Source organism: Oenanthe melanoleuca, chromosome Z (genome assembly GCF_029582105.1).
Source record: "Oenanthe melanoleuca isolate GR-GAL-2019-014 chromosome Z, OMel1.0, whole genome shotgun sequence".
NCBI classification, from domain to species: domain Eukaryota; kingdom Metazoa; phylum Chordata; class Aves; order Passeriformes; family Muscicapidae; genus Oenanthe; species Oenanthe melanoleuca.
Genome location: NC_079362.1, coordinates 33949851 through 33973638, shown reverse-complemented (window position 1 = coordinate 33973638; position 23788 = coordinate 33949851). Strand labels below are relative to the sequence as shown.

General features: G+C 36.7%; 1 protein-coding gene across 6 annotated transcripts in view; it reads right to left on the bottom strand.

Annotated features, from left to right (window-relative positions):
• Window positions 1-23788, bottom strand: part of SLC27A6 (solute carrier family 27 member 6) — a 139752-nt gene that overhangs the window by 113732 nt on the left and 2232 nt on the right. For all 6 annotated transcript variants that reach the window (XM_056514652.1, XM_056514653.1, XM_056514654.1 and 3 more), the window contains exons 2-4: window positions 10338-10427; window positions 8097-8239; window positions 603-739 (exon numbers count right to left, since the gene is read on the bottom strand). In XM_056514652.1, coding sequence (XP_056370627.1) covers window positions 603-739; window positions 8097-8239; window positions 10338-10427 — 370 coding nt within the window. The remainder of the gene's footprint in view (window positions 1-602; window positions 740-8096; window positions 8240-10337; window positions 10428-23788) is intronic.

Sequence of the window (23788 nt, the reverse complement as noted above, 5' to 3'; positions counted from 1 at the left end):
TGGTTTGTCTCTTCTCATTAATTTTATTCCACTGCTAAAATACGAACTGAGCTAGTAATGTCAGTATTACTACTACAGAGAAAAAGTACTGCTCTTAATGAAGACAAGGTGTACTGTTTCCTTTGTTAATGCATTTTGTTTCCTTTACACTTCTTTTTAAAAGCAAAGCAAAGCAAAACAAAACAAAACAAAAGCAAAAAAGAACTGCACTGTAGCACTGAATAAAGGCAGGAATACTTTCACACACACACAACCATACTCTGGGCCACAAGTGCCATTAAGCAACAGCACAGCTCTCACTAGCCCCCTGTACATGAGAACATTTCAACAGCACTACTGTTAAGCAGCAATGACAAAACGCTTCCTTAAGAGCGAAAAACATTCCCTCAAATGCTTATTATACTTCGTACTCCTATTGCCAAACTGCCCAAGACACAGTGGAACCCTATCATATTGTAAGATACAGCAATGTTTTAGCTTAATGAAAAGAGCACATTATTTCTGTTCATATTTCTTAATACATATTTCATTTTTAGCCCATATATGAGTCTTTTTCATATCCTACGAAAATATGAAGAAAACCAAACCTATTGTTTTCATACCATTAGTTTCTGCAAATTTCTGTATATCAGCCAGACTTTTCAGTTCTTTCCTTGGGCAAGCTGATACACACAAGGCAATAGACTTAATCTTCTGATGTACTATATCAATGTTGCATGGATCCAAGAAGAATACATACCTATGGAAGGAAAAAAGGTAAATTACTTCTATTTTAGTTAACAATTACACTGAACAAAATTTCAAACTACGGGATTCCATCAAGACTGAGTAATTCAGTCAATCCAGAAACATAGGAAATTTTACATTATTGCAACTGTGTGGAGCAAAAGAATTTATGTACTCAACATATGCACAACAATGTATGGGTACTTATATATCCATATTTATATATCTCTGGATCACACAGACAGGATGTTCAACTCTACCTGATTCAAGTCCATTCAAATGGTGCTACTCATAAAAACAGCAGTAGTCCTACCATGCCTCGTCACAGATATGAGTTCATTCACAAACCTTTATTCCAACCTTAAACTTGACTTAGAGAATTCCAGCTTTTTTCCAAAAAGACCCAACAAACCAAACAGTCACTCTTATTCTGCAAAATGAAAAGGTCCATGACTATCTTAATGAATAACATAATACCAGTAATTAAGAACACTTTTTTATATAGATTGATTTTCCATTCCATAACTGAACCGCTTACTTTAGTATTTACTTAGAAATAAAATTCCTTTTGATATTTCAAGTGGAATTATCTAATGCTTAAGTGCAGTATTTAAAAGAGAATCTACTTGCTAACTTTTTACAATGAATATAATTAAAAACCCAATGCATGAAGTACATTTTATAGATCCTTAACTAACATCTCCTGGCTATATACACTTTTTTGACAAACACTAACCCTACAGAATTCACAGATGGTATAATAGAAAAACTTTTCTCTTTGAAAGCTGAACAATTCTTAAATCCCAACAATTCTGGTGATGTACTATGCATTGAAATATTCTCTTCATATTACCTAACATCATCATATGAAAACACCAGAAGTCTGCCATATAAAATGCCATTTCTATTTTTGCTGTCATTATGATGAGAATTCATTCTGTAACCAGTAAAAATCTCTTTTGCTCTTAGAAAGCATGTCCTCCCTGAACACCTTCAGTCTACATGCTAATTGCTGTCTACTGTTCTATTACCCAGTGTCAGTGTACAAGAATGATTACTACGTAGTACAGTCTTCCTTGAAAGTCCATCAAAATTCATGTTGCCTAAATCAACTGTAACATGGTAAAAGATTACTTGCATTCTTAAAACATGCCCTTCTTTGTCAACATCTCAGTGAAATCATCCACCGCTATTTCCTTCTTACTTATTACACACTATACATCTCAGGACTTCACAGACAGACCACTGAAGTCTGAGAAACAAGTGTAAACATGAAAATTCTGTCATATAGACACAGTAAAAGTAACTGCATTCAAGAAATAAGCCAGAGTTTTTCCTTATTTCAAAGAAAATACTCTTGAGTACCAAGACATACAATGGTTGTTTTAATTTAAGTTCCTCCAGGTATCATCTCATACATAAGGATAAAAGGCAGGCAATACTTCCTTGAGGGTATTTGGTCAAAGAAGCTACAAAGCAGAACCTACAGAGTCAAACCTAACTGATACAGCAAGGGAGGCTAGGATGGGAACAAACCTGGTCATTCTTAGTAATTGATAAAGAAGATATATGGATTATGAAAATGTTGGTTTTTCAGTAAGATTATCTGGCTAAGGACCTTGCCAAATTGAGATAAGAAAAAGGAGGGAGACAGATATACACCTAATGTTAATAAAAACACCAATCGAAAACAACCTAGTAAATGACAGCAATTGATGGGCTACCAAGAAACTGCAGACAGGGACTTTGCTACTGATAGGGATGCAAACTGATAAGTGCAGAATGTAGGAGGGGTCAGTGGGATCCTGCCAGCACAAAAACAGTGAATGTGCATGGGATAGGAGCAGACAGGGGTGTAAAAAGGAACAGATGCATGCAAGTTGATGTTGGTCAGTACATTATCTGACCTCAGCACCTCATCATTGCAGTCTATCTTGTCCTACTACTAAAGCTTTTAACACTCTCTATAATTCCAGTCTCCATCCCACATGCACGGATGCTGCTAGTGCTGGAGGGATTAAGTGCCAGCTACTGGGGGGAACTGACATGGGTATGAGGGATTTGATGCCAGCAACTGGAATCAGACCAGAGGTTTGGATGCCACAGGACTGTGTCGTCAGCTACCAAAGCGAGTCTCAGTGCCAGTGTCCAGGAGAGGTCTTGGGATTGAGCTGCTGGAGTGGGAACAATATGTGCCCACAAAAAAAGCAGCTGCAGAGATGACAGACTCAGAATAGGTAGCCACAGCCCTTGTAGCGCTGGCTGTAGATGGGACTGAGCACCTGTACCTTTTCCAGAACAGATCTATGCAAATTATAGAATCACAGAAATTCCTGAGTTGGAAGGGACCATAAGGATCACAGACTCCAACTCCTGGTATAGCTCACTAGCAAAATCCAAGCTGTATCAGGTGGTGAGTAGGGAGCTCTAGGTGAGAAGTGTTGGGTGGGCAGAGGGTCTGTGGTATTATTTAGGGGAAACTGTGGCTCTGGTATGCTTGTGAAATGAGAGAGTGAGTGTTTAACACTTAGCAAACTGGATCAGCTGGTGAGTAGGGGAAACCCATAAGGTGGATAAGGTGCTGTGCTGTTACTTGGAGAATCCGCAAATGTATGTGAGCTTGTGAACCTGGAAAGTGTCACGCGTGTGCCTACACTAGTGACCTTCTGCCACTGTCAGCCTGTGAGGAGGAGGGGACATGGTTGGCTGTGCTTGTGAAGCTGAAGGCAGCACCTTGTCACTGCCGGTCTGTGTAACTATGTTACTGTCCATCTACATCCTTAGCCTAGGCAGAGACCCTGGGTTCTGGGAGCTGTAGGACTGGACTCCAGTTCCTGGACAGGAGAGTCCTCTGAATTTTCCTATGGAAACCAAATCAGGAATTTCACCATTAGCAAGCTAGAAGTCATCACACTTCTTTCTACAGTGATTTTAATTCAAGGGTCTAGCTATCATTTTAATCACCAGAATATTTTATAAAAAAACCACTATGATTCTAACTCAAACCTGGAAGTTTAGAAATACAATGCAATTACAGCATCATATGCAGTTTTGACAGAAGTGTGGGCATAGCCTTATACAGCACATATAATTGAAACTTTGCATTGTATGGTACAGACACAGTTCTGACAGCAGTAAGGAAAAAAACTCCAGGCTACCAAATATGTGGCTTCAATCTGCAGCCTTGGAAGATGCAAGTGAGATAAGTAAGATTATTTTTACTTCATCACAGCTAAAACAAGAACCAAAATTCTAGGAAACACCATTACAGAAAAAAAGTTAAATTTTGTTTATAAAGTTTATGTGTAGAAAATAAGTGATTTTACTGCAGAAAATGTCATACTCTGCCACCACAGGACAGGTTTTGCTTCCCCCTATAAGAATGTCATTACATACTTTGTGTTGCAATTTCAATTGTTTACAATCAGCAATTGTCTATTAAGGAACTAACTTATATCAGCAATACAAAGAATGACATAAACAAAGTAATCATATTGTTAGAGATGCTTCAACACTGCAAATGAAAATATGTTTGCTATTTGAAAAACCAATATAGTAGACTTACAACATATGCACATTTATGCATCTTTATGAAGTATCAGCCCTGTAGAGAAGGACTTGGAGGTACCAGTGCATGAAAAATTGGACATGACTTGGCAATGTACACCTGCAGCCCAGAAAGCCAACTGTATCCGGGGTTTCATAAAAAGAAGCATGACTAGCAAGGAAAGTTTTACTCTCCCCTCAAGGGCATCCTTCAGCTTGTATACCGCACCCAGCATTGGGATGCCCAGTACAGGAAAGACATGAACCCATTACAACAAGTACAGAGGAGACCCATGAAAATGATGAGAGGGCTGGAGCGTATGAAGATGTGCTAAGAGAGTTGGGGCTGTTCATCCTGGAGAAGAGAAGGCTGTGGAGACACCTTTTGGCAGCTTTCCAGTACTTACAGGGGGCTTCTGTAAAAGACAAAGTGACTTTTCACACAGGCAAATAGTGAAAGGACAAGGGATGGCTTTAAACTAAAAGAAAGCAGAATTAGAATGACAGATTAACTTCTGTTGAAAAAGACCTTCACATCATCTACTCTGACTGTAAATGCACTGCCAAGCCCACCAATAAACCACATCCCTAAATGCCAAATATACACTTTTAAATATCTTATTTTTAAGTATCTTTTAAATGGAATGGTGACTCAACCACTTCCCTGGGCTTGATAACCTTTAGGCAAAAAAATCTGTCATAATATCCAATCGAAACCTCCCCTTACACAGTGTGAGACCATTTCCCCTCATCCTGTAACTTGTTACCTGGGAGTGGAGACTGATTCCCCCATCCTTTCAGGTAGCTGTAGAGCAATAAGATAAAACCGAGCTAGTAATCTGAACAATAATAACACTTAGACAACGCTAGCATCTTAAATATTACCTAAAAATTAACAGCTAGAGTGTACACCCCATAGGGTGTGTTATACGAGCTATATGGTAATGACCATATTGCAACATGGAGTACAAACCAAGAGAAACCTCCACAAAATCCAGTCTAAGAGGGTTTGTAGGTGACCACATGGCAACCACTTGGTAACACAATAGCAAACCAACGAAAAGCAAGACCACTCCAGGCCCTAAAGTGCTGTTGGTCCAGGCCATCATGTAAGGGATAGGGAATTTAGATTGCAAGCGAAAGAATTCCCTAGGTCTTTTCTTGTTCAGGTTCTCTTCTTCCAAGGCACATAGATAGAGCTACCAGATATCATAATTGATCTGTACTATCTAATGGAGATGAGAGTCTAAAATCAAAAATTTCTTCAACAGTAGGGCATATACTGTTTCACTCATATTCTCTGCGTACATGTTGCAAACCACCCCCAGGTTTTCCTATTACCTAAACTTCAAGCATTTCCTGGGGTCAAAGGTGTTCAGACAGGATGCCACCTGAACACATATCCTATGCACATCTCCTAGCAGTTGAGTAGACAGCAAAAACTGAATTCTGTCCAAATAACAATGCATTGGTGATCAAAAGCCAGACTGAACTAGCATTTCAGGACTTACATTTGGCTGCTATGATTATCATTTATTTGCAATAAAAGGTCATTTTAACCCCTTATAACTACCAGAACTTGTAAAGCAAAGAGCTTACTTGAAGCAGATAGGTTTAACTGGAATTCACTGCCAGATCTAGAGCATAATCCAATGTCTGACCCTAGAAAACAGACTATTAAAGTGTGTTATGGTTACTATGTAAAAATAAAAGGATGACTGACCCACTCTTTGTTCATGAGACCAGGTTGTAAAATCCTCCTTCCCAATATTTCATCTCACTGGTTTCAGCATATCTGATGTACACAGAGCAAATCATATCCCTGTGAGAACTCTGCTCTTCACCCTTACCACACAGATTTCCATATCCACACAGACCACATCAATTTCACTTCCACATGACAGTGCCTGTGGGTTGCTGTCATATACAAGGAAGAAAATGTTATTTTTACAGATGATTTAACTTTTCAGCCCTTGGACTAGGAAATGAAAATGGAATTACCCTGCAAGCAAAATGAAATGAGAATAACTTCGTTTCCAGAGCTCCATTTGTGGAGCTTAAAAGTCTTTTCTTTCTCTACACAAACTGAAATGTACATGCAAGAAGAAGAGTTTATTTTTACAATCTGTCTGCAAAGTGCTGCTATAAAAATAGCATTAAATACTCCCATGAACTCCACCTCAGACACTGTAGGAACTCCATCTGCTAGAGACAGATGCAAAGCAGATAGCTTTTTAAATTTGCTTGGCAATTTTTCAGAAGAAACTATGGGTTGTGAGAGAAAGAAGGATCACTCACTTATTTATATAAGAAACAATGTCTTCCAAAACTGGATCCCCTGGACTATACCAGGCACTTCATGTGAACAGTTAAAGAATAATCTGCCTTAGCAGAGGGTTTTCTCTTATCCAAATAGAGATGATTATAACTCATATGTGTTATTAATCTGCTTAAATCATGCCTCAAGCCACATCTTTGTTAGAAAAGCATAATTCTTTTGAATCTCATTAAGACTTCTTGACAAACAAAACGCTCTGTCAATTAGCTGTGGTTAAAAAGTCTCTCTTTTATCTGCTGTCTTTTGAGCATTACAAGAGGAATTTTAGTGGTAGATGTTTCCCCACATGACAGTCTGGTATGTCACATGTAGAAGACTATCCCAATATTAAATTTCAATAAGGCATCTGATTTTCTCTACCTTCACATGAATTCAGACACCATTTCTTTCTAAAGGTAAACTTCAAATTATGATTTTACAATTTGCATTTTTTCTTAGAACACTAGAATCACAAAGTCATGGGTTTAGAAAGTGCTAAAATGTTTCTGTAAAAAAAATAGGAAAATTATGCTGCATAAGCTTTAAGCCTTTCAACCTTCTTGAAAGATGCAATTAAATTAAGAAATAATTTTTCTGACAAAAGATATCTGTGAAAAGTTCCAGACATTTTATTTATATCAAATCTTTCTGGTTTTATCTACATTAAATCTTAAATGAGATATTTAGAAATCTTTAGAATAGCAATTCGAAATAAGCAGGAAAGCATGCTTCCAAAATAACTTACAAAAATCATCAAATCAAAAAGGCTATCATACTCAGAAATTAGTAACTTTTTAGGTCCTTGAAGTAAGTAACAGTGACAAAACCACTTTTTTTTGTCAGTTAATATCACTGTACTAAGCTAAACAGTTTACTTTCTTATGTTGCCCAAGTTGTACAGAAGAACTCTGAGCTTGTCTGACTGACAAGACAGAACTCAACAGACATTCACAGGTATTCAACCTGTCAGTGTAGAATTCTTGCCACTGCTCCAGTACTATTACTGCAGCATGATACGCACCTTTAAAGTCTTGTGCATTTTCTCCACAAGTCACATTCTGCCTACAGTTTAAATTTTAAAGTCTTATTCTAATGCGGCAGATGTATCTCATCTCCCCTTACGCCTAGCGGTAGAAACTGAGCATACGACATCAAAAGCAAACATTGATATCAAAAGCTCCCAAATCTGAGAATACTTGTCACACTTAAAACTCTAACAAACAAGACTTTTCAGCAGCCTAGTACAATATCCTACATGAAATGGATACTGAGGAAAAAGTAATTCCTCAGTGCTTTAGCAGTATTCATATTGCATATCTGCCAACATACAATCTAATGTTGCTGTTTGTTACAAACAATTGCTGTCCTCTAAGTAAGAAAAGTGTCAAAGGACAAGTAGGAATGAGTCAGCATATTCCTTTTCCCACTTTATTTAAAACCACTCTAAAAGAAAGAAAGGTTTTGCTGTTCCCGGTTTAGAGAATGAAAAAATTTACCATATACTTACTTCTTCTGTGTGAGGTCCAGACCACTGTTGACTATTCCCTCCACCTTGACATTTTTCTGTCCGCAAATATTTCCATAACTGTCATATCCCGAAAGCAGTCTTGCAGCTGCTCCTGTAGCTATTGAAAAGCCACAGATAAAACCCTGGAGGAATAAAAAAAACCCCATAGTTTAGCAATGCTCTGTCTGACAGCTGAGAAAAGTCTGTTTTATTAATTTAGTTCTAAGCAGAGGTTGTCTAAAAATTCTTTCAGACTGGAAAAAGAAAGACAAGGATTATTACAGAGAACTGTTGTGCAATAATAAAACTGAATGCAAGATAAAAGAGGATTCAGAAATCTAACACTGTATATTACACAAGCACAGTTAAGACTCCTGTATGTGGTTTATTTGAAAGTCATATTGTCAGCAAGTGGCCATGAAGCAGAAGGGAAAAGTCAGCAAGTGGGCAAGGGCAGGCAGTGAAGGAGAGCTACAAGCAGAGATGGAATTATCAAGGATTGCTATGCATCTTAGACAATTCCACACAATTTAGATTTCCTTCCTGTCAGAGTTTTTTCTCTTGTTGTGAAATTAAGTACTTTTAAAGATGAGCTAGAATGAAGAGGTTTACCCAACACAAGTTTCTTTTAAGGAAATCCTCTTACAGCAAGTGACCAGGTCAAGGCCACTACGGTTTCAGATGCCGGTTTTAAATGCAGGAAAGAAGCTATCACGCAAAGCAAGATGGTTCAGACCACGTAATATGGAAAATACTCTTAAATAGGCAGCTCTTACTATGAACTTTCAGGAATTTCACTAGCAAAACCAAGATTAAGGCAATGACTATGCAAACAAAAGCTTCATAAGCAAACCACTGACAAGGAAAATTAACCATCAGCTCAGTCCACTACAACCAAGGAACTGATTTCACATGTGAGACAGGCTAAGATTTGAGAAGAGTAAGTGGAGTAAACAGCTGAGACAAGTGCATGGAGCAACAAATGGCAGTGGCAGGATCAGATGAAATGATGACAACAGGTAATGACATTGGCATGGAAGAGTGAAAATGTGGGTAGTTCACCCTGCAAGTGAAGTCTCCTAGAAATGTAACTATATGACCCAGTCAGAAGATTGCTCTGTATATTACACTGCTTAGACAGGAAAATTTGGGACACTCAAACACAGAAATCTAATTTATAATTGGGGGAACAGGTAAGTATAACTGAATAACCAGGGAACATCAACAAAACCAGAAAAAAAAATGCAAAAGAGAGCTACCTGCTTCAGGAATGCTGTGCTTTTTGCAGTTTTAAGATATTCACATTACAGTGACACCGTAATTCATACGATTTTAAATAATCATATTATATTTTATAATTATAATAATTACAATTTTTACATTTTAAATCCAACCATTGAAAAACACCCTGAAGAAAGTAGAATAAATTTTTCAGTGGAATTATTCCAAACACCACTGACCAAGGGAAAACAGAAAAGAAAGCTGAGAGCACCTAAGTCCCAAACCCCCCTACAGACACCACCTTGCAACACAGCAGTACAAGACAGCAATACAAATTCTCTGTTTAAGAACAGTAGAAAACATAGGTCCATGAAACAAAACAAGATGGAAAGAAGCATACTTCTTGTTTTCATTAATCTGCAGCTTTTGGAGGTTTGGTCTTTTAATAAAAAGTGTAGAGTGTTCTGAGGCTCACTTGGAAAAGGTGATGGTTTCATCATAGAGAACCATTAAAACTTTGAAAGAAAGATTATATAATTAGTAATATGATTGTTAATAATAGGTGCTTCTACTAAGTAAAAATAAATAAATAAACAAATAAAAAAAAAACCCAGTTAACTCTTTGATAGTCAGAATCTTTGTTTCTCACAAAAAAGTTTACTGTGATTCACAGAATATTTTACCAGACTCCCAGCTATCATTTCTGGGACATGCAGAGTCCAATAAGGAACAAGTCAAGCGATAATTTATCATGCTGAAAAATCACTTACCATTAAGACTGCAATTTCAGGGGAAGAAAAGCTGGAACAAGAACTGGCACCAACAATAAATTACAGATCCTTACCAAAGGCCTTTGATATGTACGTACTACCATTTCTGTTCTACAGCTGATGGTTCCCATGCAACTATATCCTGATCTTTGCCAGTAATTAGGTTACTGACAGGTTTTAAAATTCCTTTCTTACAAATGCAAATTCTTCAACTATATAACATTTACAAAATGCTCTGAGTTTTACTTACCATTCCTATGCAAAAGAGGATGAATAAGAGCAGCCATGGTACATCTGTGCAGCTGTGGTCTTCCAGAGGCTTCCATTCTCGCTTGGAACTCTTATGTGAGAAGAGAGAGATGAGGTTAACAACACTTTAGTTGTCTGTTCATAATAGAAGGAGGCAGAAAATTACTCTACAGGTAATTTACCTACAGCAGGAGCCATCTTTAAATACCAAAATATTTGAAGAAGCTTGGTGGAAAGGTTTAAAGAGTAATGCTCATATAAGATTCCTCAAGAAGTGCCTCCACAGGAGCTAGATCACCAAATAGTTATTTACCCAGAAAAAAACGTTAATTTATCCAGAAATTTATAGATGTTTATCCACAAAACAGATTCTTTTCACTTGTCTTTTTATTAACACAAAACAGAAATTAATGGCATGAATTTCCCAATATTTCCTGTTGCAGTCTTCCACAGCTACCTTTCAGTAATCTGATTTCCAGGAAGGGTAAAAGATTAAACTTAACAACAACCCCTAAGTTTTCAAACACTATTGGCAGGCTGAACAAGAACTATGCGTGTAGAAAGGATGCAATAAATTACTGTTTAAAGAACAGTTTTCTACCTGCCATAAGGCAGCCAAGCTCAACACTTCAGTGAAGAAATCCATCTGTATTGCTATGGTACCAGAAAGGAAAACTGTATAATTAAAGGTTGGAATACTCAATGATGGAGGTAGTTCCAAGCAATTCAGATAGTTTGCCACTCATGAGCTAAAAATCCTCAAGTATACATTGCTAAGATAATTAGAGTCTTATAAACAGTCATTTAGGCAAAAAGGTTTCAGAACAATAAAAAGCACAAGGTGCAATACAAAACTAACCTCCAAATCAGAATTTGTTAAAACAAAAATAATGATTACAGCTACTTCTAAAAAATCACAGTTACACAGACAAGTTTTTTCAGCAGACTCAAAAATAGTTAATCTTCAGATATATTGACTGAGACCCAAAAACCGCAGACACTACTTAAATCCTTGAAGAAGAAAAGGAGATTGATATAAGGAGACTACATACACAACCATTCTCTCCAGAGACAGAACAAAGGGGATAACCTATTCAAATTTTGAATTTATTTTCTTCTCTTAAGCCTCTAAAGAATCTTCAAGATTTTGCTGACAAGGTAGCAAATGTCAATGCTGAATTAAAACAGAATAGCTGGATGAAATGCCAACAGCTTTTATCTCCAGTGTGCATTTTGCATATTTTTAATTAAAAAAAAAAAAAAAAAGGAATAGCATGTAACTTACATGATATTAGCCAGAAGAGTTTTTTGGTATTCATGACTTTGTCTTTTTTTGATTTACAAGCACAAAGCAATATTTTCAAATCCTACTATTAGAAGCTAAAAACTAGGTAAACAAATGAAATCCTGCATGCATCACACTTCAAAAAAATGCAGTTTTCTAAGTAATCCAGCTTTGCATTAGGGAATTCTATGCTAATTTTTTCAATCTTTTATCAAGGAAGTTCCACTTACAAATGTGATAAATATAGTTTTACAGATATGATAAATACTGTTTTAATTCAAACTCCAAATTCACTGTAAGTTCTGAGCAGTCAAACTTTTTTAGATTTTATTCAGTAAATTTTACTCAGTAGTGAGAGATGCTAAAAGGTCACACTATGCATTCTACAATCCACATTCAACAAAACTGAATCTTCTGGTCCTGGCAGTTCACACTCAAAAACTAACACACTTTAACATTCACAACAGGATTGTGACATTTATGTTGCTATAATTAGCATAATCATAATTGCATAAAATATGTAAGGCTTCATGCTTCCTAGTCCTAAATTCACTTCAAGGAATTTAGAAATTTACTTTAGAAATTTACTTTTATTTACAAACAGCAGAGATAAATTTCAGCTACAGCTGCTGTCTTATGAGCAAACTGCCCTTGGCAAAAGAGGGAGCAGCAAAAGGCACTGCAGAGTGCGCTTTGTTTGTTTTGTTGGTTTGGGTTTTTTTTAATCCTCTCTGTACCATCTGCAAACAAAATCTTTTAATAGGATTTTTAAAAGCCTGAATAGCTCTGGCAAGGTTTTCAGTTGCCTGGCTAGACACAGTTACCATAAGTAATCCATTTTACTTAGTAAGTGGACTGCAACTTACATGTCAAAAAGAAACTTTAGATGCCATTACATAGAACACAGTCAGAAAGTTACATGATAAATTAATTTGCTGTCTATGGTTCTTACTCTGGCAAAAAAACCAAAAACCTTTAACAAAAAGCATTAACAAAATAAAATTCAAAGAAACAAACAAACAAACAAACAAAAGCCAAACAACAACAACAACCCTCAGGAAGGCACTGAACAAAAAGTATCCTTGGAGGGAGCTCAACAAGTACTAGATACATACTAACTTACAATTTAACCACCTAGCATGGTAACAACGTATGAAATCATACATCCTTAAAATTGTCGTCAGATCTCACCAAAACCCAAGCTAGCTACCCTTATCTGTATACTATTTTCTTCTTACTTTCTTACTTTCTTGTATTCTGGATTCCCAATGAATCCTCTTCCACAGCTTCACAGTCCTTTATCTTTGTCTTTGATGTTGGTGTCTGTGTTTCTTTGGTGATTGCTCCCTGTCTACTCTACACCCTTAGTCATTTACTCAGAACTGATTTTCATGCTTTGGCAGCATAAACTGTTAATCCATGGTCAACATAAGGTCTAACAAATGTTGTTTGTTCTGCAATCTGTAAACTATGCTTTGTCTCCATTGTGACTGAAATACCATAACACTTTAGGAGACATGCTTTGCTTAAATCAGCACTTCTGCTCATTTCAGCTTTTCTTCCAGATAGATTAGGAACCTGTACTATTTGCTTATGCAAGAAAACTAGAGAAAAAAAAATTGGAAATTATTTGATTCATGCCCAGTTTTCCCTTAAAACAGAGCTTTCATAATTCATACTATGCTCTCTAAGGATATTCTTGCCATTAACAAAGCATGCACTGTCATGAAAGCACAGAGAATCTGGAGCACTATTAGTCAGAAGTGGAAGGCTGGCAAATCACTCTTTCTCTCCAAGACAAACTTGCAGGTTGGGAACATTTCCTGCTCATAACAGCTTTTTTGTGTTGATTTTACGAATTATTTACTTAAGAATCCAGATGAGTGTATCCAGAAGTTTACATCTTTCCATTTTGCACAAGACTTAGCAAACTCAAAACCGAATCAGAACCGTCAGTATCACAGTTTTACAACTGTGCTTTGGTACTACAAACCTAGAAAACTGGATGTCTGCAATTAAGACTTCTCTTGTAGAAGAGGAAGTGGGAAGAATGCCAGGACATTAACGACTGGCTTTTCCTGGTTGAATTCAGAGCTATGGATTCTCAAGACTAAAAGCACTTGCATGTAAATACAAAATAAAAAGAGGTTATTTTCTTGGCATTCGTTGCATCCAATCATTCCAGAGCAAAAACAGAAATTCCTCTTCCATATTTCTTTCTTGCTGCCACTTCCAAAATATACCTTTGCAGCACCAAAGAGTAGGTCTCCTCTGCATATTGCAATATACTTCTTACAGGATTGCCAAACCAGTATAGCCAAAAACACTTTCACTGTTAACTGTAAAGCAGTACTGGATGCAGCTATACAAGAACTCATGTGCCATAACCAGAGTGAAACCCATATAAGAGCATAAAAAGATGAAATAACACAGCATTTCAACAGGAGACCAAGAAAACTTATTTTGAACACAACATGTCTCACGCAATGTAAAATTTGGGAGTGATGAGACTGAAGCAAGAAGCCAATTAAAGAACATCTGCAGCACTACATACACAGATAATCAAGCTGTGAGTAAGTAGCAAAGATATGAATAAGATTAGGATAAAGATGGAATCTGCCATCAACTGATAATGTTGCAACATCATGATGGTACAGGAAACAGAAAGAAAAAGTCTTGCAGTGGTCAGACGACACGTTTCAAGAAAAAGAGAATTCAGGTGCTAGTGAGGCACGTGGCCTGACTTAAGGACAACCTAGTGAATAACTGCCATGAGTTACAACCACTGGATGAAAACGAATAACATGGGAGAACCTAGAGGTTATACTCTAGGCTCCACTTTGGCTATAGCAGCTGAAGAGTATAGGAGAATTCCAATTTGCATATGAACACAAAGGTTGTAAGAATAAAGTCACAACTTTATTCAGATAGTTAAGTCCATTTGCTGTTAATTTGTTACAGAACCCTATCCCAAGAATCATATTAATCTAACTACATCTCCTTTAAATTCTCTGTTTTTTCATTACATTGATATAACTTCCTGACTCAGAATACATTCAACTGTAGTTCAATACAGAAGAGTAAATTGACACAACTGCTCTTTGTTTATTTAAATTAGAATTCAGAAATTATTGTGTAGCTAACTATCTTCATAGAAGACAAACAGTCACAGTGTGCACACAGCATTAATAAATGGCCTTTAGAGGCAAAAAAGGATTCTCATCCTGGTTGGCATTTTCTGTGGGAACTGTCGGTGTCCTGCAACATCCACCTTTCCTAGAAGGCAGACTGACTCAGATAAAATACCAGAGATTCAACAGATCGTATAAAGAGCATTTGGTTTATTCAGGTAGCACAGTGAGTACAGAATACATAAATTTTACACCTATGATGCAAGTTCAACCTTTCAGAATTGGAGGGTCCACTTGCAATACAGCGCATACCACCAAATGACATGTGAGTGCATGGCTCCTTGGGAAAAGGGCAAGCCGGGTTAAAAATGTGATGACCAAGAAGTCACCTGTTCAGAAGCTGTCCTGCAAGCCAAGTTTAACCCCGTACATTCAAATGCTATAAACATACCCACACAGAAAAAAGACAGTTCCTGAAACATTTATCAGTGTTTCCTAATGGCCATTTAAGGAAATGGTATTTTACTCATTTTACATCTTTGCAAGCTAGAGAACAGTACTAATCACATGTTGACCTTTACTGTGAAGCATTCCGCCTACAAATAAGATGAGCCATAATTTACTAGTTTACCAAACTATTTATAGTGCAAGAGAGTAATTCTCCAGTTTTAACAGATATGGCATTTTTCTGACCAAGACACAGTGGACTTTTCTACACTACGCAGCTGTTTAAAAGAAGAATTTTCAGCAGCTACATCTTATCCTAATGAAACTTCTTCCACCTCTGAACAGACCACAATCCTAGAGCCTATAGCAAAAGAGACCAGAAGTCCTGACCCCAAGCATTCACACTCAATTCCCCACAGAAGTATTTTTCTGAGAACAAAAGTAAAACTCAAGTAAACTGGTTCTCTCTATAAAACTTTCACGTGGCACAACCACTTTTTAAGTGTGCAGAACAATGAAATGCTTGAAGAATGAAACCTATTTTCAGTTCATGACATTACCAACCATGTTGCATTTCCATATACACCCTTAGCTTACTCCACCAAGAACTCTAAGAACCCTGCACACAGATGACTTAGCCAAAATGTTCACCATTACCTATATTCCTCTCCATGACTGACATAAGGTGCTCAGACAAAACACTAGCCAGCAGCTTATAGCACTCTATCATGAGTTCAGACAATCCCTCAGGTACACAATAAAACTTGTTAATTATAAAGCATATTACTGGTACACCTCCACTACTACTAGGGCAGAAACACACACCAGCTACTGTAAACTTTTACTCTACTAAATTATACCAGTTCCCAGGAAGAATGAACCACATAGTATCAATTAAAATACCTCCATAATTGTTAGCGTAGACTTGGCCTGGATCTACCTCTGGGGAAGAGTAATAGTCCTCCATCCTCAAAGAGCTTGCTAATGGTTGCATTCTCATGGGAGGTAGAAGCTTGAGTTGACAAAGACCTAGAAAACCGAAGCAATGTCTCCCACTTACAGGGACAAAAGAACTTGTCACTGTAACACTACTGCAGCATGTCCCAGCCATCTCTAGAAAGAAGCCAAAACACCTTAGGGCAATTCCAAAACGGACTGCATAACAGGACACACAACTGGAGTCCAACATCAAATTTTGTGGAATTTCTGCTTCAACCTCATTAGAATAACAGTGTATTTTTCAATTTACTGCAAAGCAGACACTAGTCACACTTCAGACCTAGAGCCATATACCAGTATTTTACATAAAGGCACCCACATCCTTATTTTCTGAATGACTTCGCATTCACCACTTGTTTTCCAGTACTCAGTCCACTAAAAAGATGCACCTGCCCATTATGTATGAAATTCAGAAGTAATGCTAAAAAAGTTTTCTGATGGTGTAATACTGCTTTATTCAGCAAAAGGTAATGAATTTATACTTTGCTTCTCTTCAGATATTAAGGATACTGCCAATTCAGGATGTCCACATCTTCTATTTCACTAATGTTCTCCGACTGCACCAATGGTATCTATAAGTTTTTAACATAACATGAACAAAATTGAGATCACATAAGGTATCACTTAGAGTATTACTAATGGTGTAATATAAGGATGTTTACCCTGAAAACTCACACATGGGAACTTCACTCTTGAATGTGGCATATGCTGTGTTGTAGATCATCTTCCATGCATCTTTACAGTCAACTCATATTAAACATTGCTTCAAAACTCCTTGATTACATATCTCCACCTCAATCAACAACTGAAATATTTATCTCGAAACATAACACAGCTGATTAAATAAAGCTGACATGATCAGCACACCTGCTGCAGTTTAGAAGTTTAGAGACAGGCCATCTGCAGACAAAAGCTCTGTTATTTAGTTATTGTTTCTTTTCTTTATTATATGTTATTAAGTATTTATTTCAAATGAACAATAAATATGAATACTTTACAAATATCACAGTAATATTTTTCAGGGGCTTAAAATACCCATTTCAATGCAATTTTGATACTTTCATGGTTCTTAATCATTAATAAAAAATCAATCATGAAAACAAAACCAAAACAGTAACAAAATAAAATCCCAAAGCAACAAAACCAAAAAAAGCCACAAAAACCCCCCAACACCTACAGCCCCCACAAAAACCACAAAACAAAAACATCATAACATTCTTTACTTCTGAAGATATTTTGCACACACCAAGTTACAGTACTACATTTGAATTTTCTACTTGTTCATCAACCTGTTTCACGGGATTTCAAATTTAATTACTTCTACAGACTGCAAATGACAAATTACAAAATATTTTCTAACTCAGGACTAGTAAAATACACAACTAAAAACACATTTCAAATGTTAGCTTTATCACAGGACATTGAGACACACCCAAAAAAGCCACCAGGAATCCCAGGGCAGAACTCCCAAGTTACTGGTCTCCACATGAGATGTGGAAGACATTCCATAGAAAACGATGCCTCTGTTCTTTGCACTGTCTTCATGTAAATGCAAGACCAAGGACATCACAGCTCATTAGGAGCTCATGGCCTGCACAGCACTGCTGTGAGAAGGAACAGTGTTGCCACTTACAGGGGTATTCATAGAAGCTTGATACGCATTCCCTCAAAATGCATCCTATATTCAAATGTGTTTGCCAAGTAAAAACCACAGCTTCTTAAATAAAAATTCCTGACTTACGGGTTCAAAATTCTGGCATAACAAGAAAAACACTTAATAAGACACACAATAAGAGGGCAGTGCTTGAGGACACTGAGAGTATATTAGAATAACAGAAACTAAGAAAGCTCTATCTGATTTATGTAACAAAAAGTGGGAGGAGAATGGAAAAAGAAATATGTCAAGCCCTTATCTTATTACATAAGCATACTTCCTTATAATTAGGCAATAATTTTGCAGTTTTTCACAGCAAACTATGGGAAATCTGACAAAGCATTCACAGGACATGGTTATTGTGACCTTGAACAAAGCACTTAAATAGGTTTCCTGTTTTGTTTCTGTAGATCTGTATACAACATTCAGAGGTCTCTTCCTCAGTCAAATAATATATCTGGAGAGCAGAAAGACTGATTTCAGTTTAAAACAAAACAAACCAAAATAGATCAGTGTTCATTGATGTAGACAGCTGCTTAACTACATTAACTAAGAGCAGGCACATATGTATTATGAAGTACAAGTCACTGTATTCTGCTCATCATGTCCTCACCATAGTCTAGCAACACTACTGATAAAAATAGCAACTGCTAGAAACTATCATGCAGTATGGAATCAGTTTTCCAATATACTAGAAGTAATTTTCTATTCTTACCGAGCATTGCATACTGGGTGTTGAAATCATATTAAAGCAAAGAAAACTAAGCTTTTGGACTATGAACTTCAAAACAAAGTTGACACTTCCCTCTTCTTCAATATATATAGAGATGCTCTTGAGGCTGTTATCATACAATTATAAACTTCTTTTCCACATTAGAAAATTGCTTACCTAAAAGGTTTAAAAGAAAATACAAAATACAAAACAAACAAAATAAAAAAAAAATACCCAACCAATCAAACCAAAAAAAAAAAAAAAAAAGGGAAAAAAAAAATAAAAAAGAAAAAAAAAGAGGGGGCCTAGCAAAAGCACACCAATGAATGCAATGACATTCATTAACTGCGTAAGTTTGGAAAATGTCAAAGTGGTTGAATAACCTAAAAAGAACCCTACTAGATATTCACCAACACAAACTTTCTCTAAATCTGATGGACAAGCTTTCAGTACAGCTTCATAAAACAAAGGTAAAACTTAGCAATCAGTTTAGTCAACAGGTAGAAATAGCCTGACAACACTGCATAACCATTTTTAGAAGGTAAACATAAAATTTACACAATTTTCCAAAAGTTGCTTCAAAGGAGGAAAGATACAAATACAAAATATCAAAAACAGTTTCTGTTGAATTCATTTGCAAGTTCTACTTTTCACAAAAGAAATCAAGCTAAGTTCATAGGAACAAAAATTATAGTAGCCAATTACGGAAGAGAGATGCACAGTTACTGCCAAACCTTGCCTTAAAGTAAGCAGCACAAAAACAGTTGACAACTTCACTACTCAAAAAACTTTAAAAACACACTCATTTCTTCTGAATGACAAATAAAAGCCATCAGTTGGGTGATACTTAACATACTCTCACAATCATTAACCTAAAACTCTGATGGCTGACAGCAGTCTAAATGCTAAATAGATTACAATAACATAAGCTTTGATTTAGCACTCACTATTAAAAATGCGATAATCAGTCTTTTCCAAAACTGTTTTCACTTTATTTAAAAAAAAATTTGTAAGGATGCTATGTTCCATGCTTGTCCCCAGTACAAACTATCACTTCCTGAAGTTCTTAAAATGTTGATGTTTGAATTACCTGACAAAGTAAAGGAAATAACTCACTATCGACAAATTTTAAGAAGTGATACAACTGGAAGGTAGTCTGAACCTCAGATCAGCTAGTCCTCATTAGGAAAAGCTCAATGAATTTTGTAGAGTATTCACAAATATCTATGTAGTTGAAATATTTCTATGTTAAGATCAAAAGAAGTTATTTGCACAGGTTGTGCAGTCGCTTGTGACAGCATTTATAAAAGGACATCTCATGCTCTACAGGAAACTAACAGAGCTTAGAGACCAGAAATACATACAGAAGCAGTTCCATGAGATGCCTTATCATCAGCATGTTCTTGGATCCTGCTTGTACACTTCATCCTTCATACTACATCTGCTTACCAGAGGCTAGAACAGAAGCCTCATCTACTGTCAATATATTGAAAGGAAAATCAAGCTTCCTATCTCCTGGAAAGAGAATTCACAACTCATTCTGTTTCCCTTCATCAACACCATTATTTGTCTGGTCTTCTTCCATGACAGTACCCATGCCCAAAATGAAACAGGCATGTTTTGATGCCCCTTAAGCTCGTTTGACTGCAAGAACCTCTGACAACTGAAGATATACAGCTGATGTACAATTAGTAATCTGTATTGCCCATAACAGTCAGAAGAGACACTCATCAGAACTGCTCATTTTTTCAAAAAATCAGGAATTCAGATTTATCCAATGTTGTTTTGATAGCAGATTCTCAAGGCAAAGTTAAGAGATGATCTGTCTTCATCTCCTCTCATAACGGGAAGTTCTTAGAGTCTTTCAAAAACCAGGGTCACCACTAAAACCACCAAGAATAACATGCACTTTGTTTTTCCCAGTCATGCCTCCAGTTTCCTGCAATATTTCAAGCTTCTCTCACACATATCGTAGATTAAGTCACTAATGTAAAAAGCTGTAAATTTATTTTAAACACACATAGCACTCCCCAAGTGCAACACAAACACTAAGACTTCAATAAATTGCCTTGTTTCCTACAACATGTTGCCAAAGCAAACACCTGCTAGCTACTATCAGCTACTTCCATTGTAGAACAGCAGGAAGGGAAAACAGATTAGGTGTTACAGTTATTCCATGAGAAAGTATTTTAAGATCTGTCTTTCCCCACACCTAATTCCCTTTCACTATCTATGAATTTCTGTCCCCTCAAATGTAACAATGCAAACTTTACAGATCTATGATATAAACTAAATTAGTGGAGCAATTTGAGTTATACTGTAAAATAAGATTCTTGCTTAAAAACAAACAAAAAACCTATATGAATTAGTTCAAACAAGCAGACTTACAGCACAGCCTAACAGTTGTGGCAACATAGGAGAGACGAACTCCAAGGGTTCCTTCCTGAAAACCCAGTGTTAAAATTATTTGATGCTGTGACATAGAGGAAAATACCACAGGAAAAGGAGAATAATGAAAAACAGGGAAGAGAATACCAGCACTCAACTCCATTTTTCTTCCTCAGTAAAACTAAAGATTTGAAAAAAAAAATGCAATTATTTTAACAACTCAGAACTTCAGCACCATTTGCTCAAAAGATCCCTACATTTAGGTAAGAGAAGATAATTTCCAAAACAGCACAAACAGAAAAAACCCCCACAAACTTGAGCTACGTCTATCAAAAGTAAGAAGAAACTCAAGCTTTGTTGCACAGCAGATCCATGACAAAAGAGATGCATCCAGACAGAAGGGTGCTTCTTGTGACAACACCCATCTCATGATAAAGATATGGCCAAGAGACGACAGTGGGCTGAAACACCATGAAGTACTGACAAGTAACAGCAATACCAGACAGGAGATAGAAATTCCACCTCAGTATTTGTCCCTTCCTTTAAAAATTTTCATCTCATATAGGACAGCACACTTTGGTTAAACTACAATTCAAAGGAATGTTAGGAAGATCTGTTCATGATAACTAACAATAAGTAACAATAAGACTGCTTTAAGACAACAGCTAAGATGCTGCTGACATTTCACAAGCTTTTCTCTACAAGCTCAAGGTTCAAGACAGTGATAGTAAAGAGACAGCAAGCACAAAAAAACAATAGGTTAGTGATCCTAAATAAGTACAGAACTGCAAAAGCCGCTAAAGAAAAAAAAGATGGTGACGTCCTCATAAAACCAAGGAGAAACAACAGGTAACATTGAAAAGGTACAAGAATTAAAGAAGAATCCTAGTTGTGATGACAAAGAAATAGTGGAGATCACAGAAGAAGCTACACCAGGGGAAGTGAAAGAACTTGCTGCAAACATGGAAAAGCAAAGCAAAAATACGAAAGAAAGGGAGGAAAAAAGTACTTCAGTTCTAATCACCTCAGCAGGCAAAACAGCAGTGGAGCAACAGAAAGAATTAGCTCATCTGGAAGAAAGTCCGGTATGGCTGCATTAAGTTTAATTTAACATGACTCTTAACAGATAAAGCTGATAAACTTGGTAAAATAGGAAGTTAACAAAAAGGGGGAAAAGGCTGGAAGTATAAACACAGACAAAAGTAGTGGCAAACAAACCATAATCAGAGAGTAAAATGTAGTAAATAATCGCAAAACAACACTACTATCCCTGTACAGACACTTAAGAGTTGGACTCAAAAATTCTTGTGGGTTCCTTCCAACTCAGAAAATTCTGTGGCACTACAGACATCCCAGGGAGAATAAGATACCATGTGGTAGAGGATTACATAGGCTGAAATGCGTATGTTGAAAGCAACAGAGGTCAAGGAAGGTAAGAAAGATGTGGAATGCTCACAACTCTATAGGCACAAGAAGCCTACAGAGATGTTAACTGAACACAGTTTCAGCGCAACACAGAATCTAGACTGGAATTAATTTAGTATGAAGAGGTAAGAAAGAATGCGTGACAACAAACATACATTCCTCTGTTCATGTTGGAAAAGAAGGGAAATAGACTAGAGTGCTGTTATTTTTAAGGATAGAGAATAGCAGCTCAGAATAAAATTAGGAAATGAATAAGATGGCAGCAGGAGGTAAAAACCTGGAATTTGAAATTAAAACATAAAATCTGAATGAATGGGGCCTTCGGTAGATAAAAAGGCAAAAATTGCACAAAGCAAACAAGAGAATACATCTCTATAAGTAGCAATCGATAGTGCTGAAAAAAGATAAACATGTCAATTCTAATCAGCTTTTCTCTGGAAACCTTTAGATCCTGCTGGGGGAGAGGCATAGGAAAAGGCCTAAGACAGAGGCCTTTAGACAGCCTGCAAAGCAAAGGAATTGGGAAACATATCTAGGGAGAAAAAATGGATAACTGAGTATGAAATAAAAGCTATGAATAAAACTACAAAGAAATCTATCCAGTTCAACCATCAGTCACAGGTAGACGCATTATCAGGAATGAGAGGAGAAGGTGGCAGTCATGAGAAAGGGACTTGGAGATGCAGAAATCAGATAAGATGGTTGGCAGAATCAAAACAGAAGTAATCATTTCTGTCAGAAACGGAAATGGGGATTAGCAGATGAAGATCAAATAGGCTAGAGAGTTGAAAAACAAACTTTATGAGAAATCTACTTGAAAAACAAAGTCATAAGGAATGAGAGTGTTCATGGTAAGTGGAGATACTATGGCAAAGACCAATATGAAGCCACAACGGAAGAAGCAAAAAGAGGGTGAGCAAACATGGAGTGTCTGATGGACTCCCGCCCAGGAAAAATTTAAGAGAGGGAAGTTCAAAGACCATGGTAGATGAGGAACACAACATTTATTTTTAATGACAATAGGGATGACAGGATAGACATTAGGACCGAATGTAATGCTGTATGGTATGTAGCAAGGTTTCTGTAATCCATATACCAGACAAAACTGCTGATAAAATATTTAGCAACTAGCCTTTGCTTTGGATTTCCTGAGGAGACACACAATTGCTTATGGTTAGGAAATTAAATAAACTGCTATTCTTTATACTTCATTCATATATGGGATACAAAGCTCAATTGTTGTACCGTATCTTGCCACACATAAGGAAGGCAAATTAAAAGTTCAGTAGAATACTATTAACATTATACAGTAGAAAACAAATTTCCCTAAAACCCAAAATCAGTCAGCTGGAACTCACAAATAGGCCAGATATGCAAACCAACTCATCCTCTAACATCGCCCACAAATAAG